Below are 4,227 nucleotides of genomic sequence, written 5' to 3'. Positions count from 1 at the left end.
ACCAATATCACACAATCTTGATCACTGTAGTTATATAATGAGCCTTGAAATTGTGTACAGAGATTTATGTGTTGATCTTGTATCCTGCAACCCTGTAAAGCTCACTTATTAGTTATGGGAATTTTTCATGTAGATTCCTTTGGATTTTCTATGAAGACAATTATATCATCTGCAAATGAAGACACTTTTAATTCTTCTTCCCAGTCTGTGTGCCTTTCGTTTCTTTCTTTCTTTTTCTTTTTTTTCCTTATTGCACTGGCTAGAACTTCCAACACTACGTTAAATAAGAGTAGTGAGAGCACATAGCCTTGCCTTGTTCCCAACCATTAGGGGAAAGTGCCCAGTTTTTCACCATTTAAGTATGAAGTTAGTCATATGATGTTAGTCATATGTCTTCCATAGATGTTCTTTAACAAGTTGAGGAAATTCCCCCATTCCTAGTTTTGTGAGAGTTTTTGTCATGAATTGATATTGGGCTTGTTCTGCATCAATTGATATAATCATGTGACTTTTCCTCTTTTGCTTGTCAATATGGTGGATATCACTGATTTTCATATACTGAATGAGCCTTGCGTCTCTGGGATAAACCCCACCTGGTCGTGGTGTATAATTCTTTTTGTTTGCAGGTTTTACTTGAGGATTTTACATTATTGGCCTTTCACACACACGTATAGCTATCTCCTCATGTTTGTCCCTCATCCAGAAATTGGAGAAGAATTTTCTTTTCAAATTTTCTCTCTTTTCACAGAGAATAAGTTAGATGCATGGCCACTTTGCCCCACATAACACAATTAAAATAGAAACTCTTCCTTAATAGTGGACATTTATTTTCATAAGTCCTCCTAGTTACAAGATTTACAGTACTTAAAGAACTACCAAACTAAACCTTTTTTTTTTTTTTTTGGTTTGGGAGCCTTGCTCTTTTTTGTTTTTTAAAAAAATGTTATTTATTCATTTATCTAGCTATCTGTTTTACGTTTGGTAGTGTATATATGTGCATGCCACTCTCTCACTTTGTCCCAGCTTACCCTTCCCCCTCCGCTTGTCCTCAAGTCCATTCTCTACGTCTGCATCTTTATTCCTGTCCTGCCCCTAGGTTCTTCAGAGCCCCTTTTTTTTAGATTCCATATATATGTGTTAGCGTACAGTATTTGTTTTTCCTAAACCTAATTTAAATAAATGAGAAATGGGTAAGCCACAAAGGGAATCCAGGTTCTAAAAAACCACTTGCTATTCAAATTATCTAGTCTCCCCAGGCTGGAGTGCAAACAAGCCATCCTGTGACTCTCTGTCATCATCTCGGATGAATGGAACTTGATTGTTTCAACAATCACGGTGAACATCATGCTGGGCCATTACACCGAAGACATCACGCTTACTGCACCTGGTGGACAAGAGGTAGCAGAGATGCTTCATTAGGACACCTGTATGCCAGAGTGTGGGAGATAAAGCCCATGAAAACTCAAGAGACTGACCCTCAGTGATGTTTTGAGATGGTCTGGACCATACTGGATATTCAGTAAGTTGCTGCACTGCGTACCACCTACCACTCAGAAAGGGGCACCGCATTTGCTGGGGCTCTTCAGATTCTGTAGGCAACATATACGACATGAAATTGTGCCACCAGTGCTTCAGCAAGTAATCTGTAAGGTGACATGTTTTTAGTGGAACCCCAGGCAAGGAAAGTCTCTGCAGCAGGTACCAGCCACTCGATGCACTGCAACGTTACATGGAGCTTTGGCAAGTCCTAAAAGGAGAAACAGACTGTGGATTCCTGGAGTTTTGAAGGAAATCATGCCCCCTACTGCTATCGTATTTTCCTTTTGATCAACCTCTGTGGCCCCTGCTGTGGGTGACACGCTTTCCCTTGACTCCCACGTGTAACCTCATAGGTCTGTTGGTCAGGGTCTCCGAAGGAAGCAAATGAGAGGCTCTATGGGTTGAACTGAGGAGAATCTAATGGGGAGATTGTTTACAGAGGTTAAAGGAATCAGCAGGGGTGAGGCTCCCCTCCCAGGAACTGCCATCAGTTGATGTGGTCATGGCCACTGTCACTGCTGCTGCTAAGTACTCTGCCTGTCCACAGCAGAGACCCACACCGAGTTCCCAATAAGGTAGCCTTCCCTGGGGGACGAGCCCACCACCTTGTGGCGATTGATGAAATCAGACCACATCTGTGGGGAAGGGGCCACAATTTGTCCTCACTTGAATAGGTACTTGTCATGGGCCACCTTTCTGCTAGCATGGCCACCCGTAGACTTACTGTCCTGCATTCAGTTTCACAATATTTCACACAACAGTGCTTCCGACCAAGGCAATCACTATAAGACACAAGACGTGTGCTACGTGCTGACACTGAGAGATTGCTCTGAAACCCCTGGCCTGAAAGGATCTGTGCTGGCCAGTCTAATGAAGGCTCACTTCCTACGCTAGGTGGGTGAAAAGACACTGAAAGGGGGAGGTGAGCTGGTGGCCACTATGTGGTGCTGTTTCTCCTTAGCCAGAATCCACGGGCCCACAATCAAGAAGTGGGAAGGACTCCTCTCACCATCACACCTACTCATCTACTCCCAGCATGGAGCAGCTTAGAGCTCTGTTGGTTTCCAAGGTAGGAATGCTTCAACCAGGACCCAAACGCTGGTTCCATCATATTGCCATTTAGGGTTCTTTATGCCACTGAACCACAGGTCTCCTGAGCAGGCTTGGATGGTTGACATTGATTGCCAAGTTGAAACAGGGTCACTGTTATAGCATGGGATTGGGAAGGACTATGTCTTAAATCCAAGGGATCCTCTGGGGCATCTCCTACTACTGTCACATCCAGGCAGGACCACTAAGGATTCAGGCTCAGTGGGAATAAAGATTTGGTTGACTTACCAGGTAAAGAATTCTGACCAGCTGAGGCTGGAGAGCAAAAGGAGGACAGGGACTGTAGTGAAGAAGGAAGTTATAAAGACCAATGAAATTATGATCTCAAGATCAGTTATAGAAAGGAGAACTGTAGTAGCTGGGTGTGCGCGTCTCTGTGTGTGTGTGTGTGTGTGTGTGTGTGTGTGTGTGTGTGTGTGTGGTGAACATATAAACTTTTCCCATATTCCTTCTCTCCAGATTTTATGTATGCCAAATAAAGGCTGATAGAGGTTAGCTTTATGTTTTTCTTTAGGTTTTAGGATATTGAAGTGAGGTGGTGTCTGAACTAGAGATGGCTACAGTGACGGATGGGCCTTTTGGTGTCCTGTTTTAGGGAGTGCTTTTTAGTTTTGTAGGAGGGATAGGATAGCAGTATTATTTTGCCAAGAGTGAGTTGTTGTTGCTTTCAGCGCCCACAGGCTCCCAATGCTCCAGCACTCCATTGATTTTATAAGCACCTTCTTCCCGAAATTAAATCCCTTTCTGCTTGAAACAGCTAGAGCAAACTCTGTTCCCTCCACTGAACCCTGACTGATTACAGAACAACACATGAACCCTACCATACAAGAGTCATCACTGTGGAAATTTCAGATGTATGGTAGGAGGCTGAGAAGTCTTTTTGTAAGTCAAAGAAATGATGTGGCATTTGTTTCTTCCAAGTGTCACTTCTAAGGGAGAGGTGTCACGCCGAGGGAAAAGAGCACTACAGGCCAGGGGACGCCACACTAATCACTCGGATTAGCATTGTGGATGCGGCCCCGAAATTTGGTATCCGTGCTTTTCTGTTTATAAAGTGTGTTCATAAAGGGCAGAGTGTGCCTCGAAGGGCAGCACAGACAGGCCTGGCTGCCTCTCAGCTGAGTTCCTACTTGTGCGACTTTGGAGGGTGATATGATCCTGTTTCTCATTTTACTCACCCGCACAACTGAGACCATGATCAAGCCCACTTGATAGTGTGCATGGATCCAGGGAGCTAACGCCTGTCCAGTGGTGTGCACACTCACCGGCCCTGCGGCCGCATGTCTGTGTAAGTGTCGTGTGCGTGGCTGTTACTTACCGGGCTCAGCACACCGCCTGCACCATCATTCTTGGATCCATGTTTTAAAGCCTTCGGGTCAAAGAGACTGCAAACAGCACTTCCAGTTTTGAACCTTTTGATTATGGATGATTTGGATTTAGTTTTGCTGCAGAGCTCATCACCGGATAAAGAGATCTCTGGGGGAGGGGCACAGCAGAAGCAGTAATTTGCAAACCACCAAGTGGAAACGGGAAGTCGAGGGGCAGTTAGGCTTTTCTTCATCCCTAAGCATTGACATC

General features: G+C 44.6%; 1 protein-coding gene across 1 annotated transcript in view; it reads left to right on the top strand.

Moving 5' to 3' along the window:
* The first annotated feature begins 3,929 nt into the window (after nt 1-3,929).
* GAB3 (GRB2 associated binding protein 3) overlaps nt 3,930-4,227 on the top strand; it is a 70,831-nt gene continuing 70,533 nt past the window's right edge. Inside the window, exon 1 of the mRNA XM_024768926.1 lies at nt 3,930-3,937. Coding sequence (XP_024624694.1) covers nt 3,930-3,937 — 8 coding nt within the window. The remainder of the gene's footprint in view (nt 3,938-4,227) is intronic.

Source organism: Neophocaena asiaeorientalis, unplaced genomic scaffold (assembly GCF_003031525.2).
Source record: "Neophocaena asiaeorientalis asiaeorientalis breed wild unplaced genomic scaffold, Neophocaena_asiaeorientalis_V1.1 scaffold811, whole genome shotgun sequence".
Taxonomy (NCBI): Eukaryota; Metazoa; Chordata; class Mammalia; order Artiodactyla; family Phocoenidae; genus Neophocaena; species Neophocaena asiaeorientalis.
The sequence above is the reverse complement of the archived record's forward strand: the minus strand, read 5'-3'. Positions and strand labels throughout refer to the sequence as shown.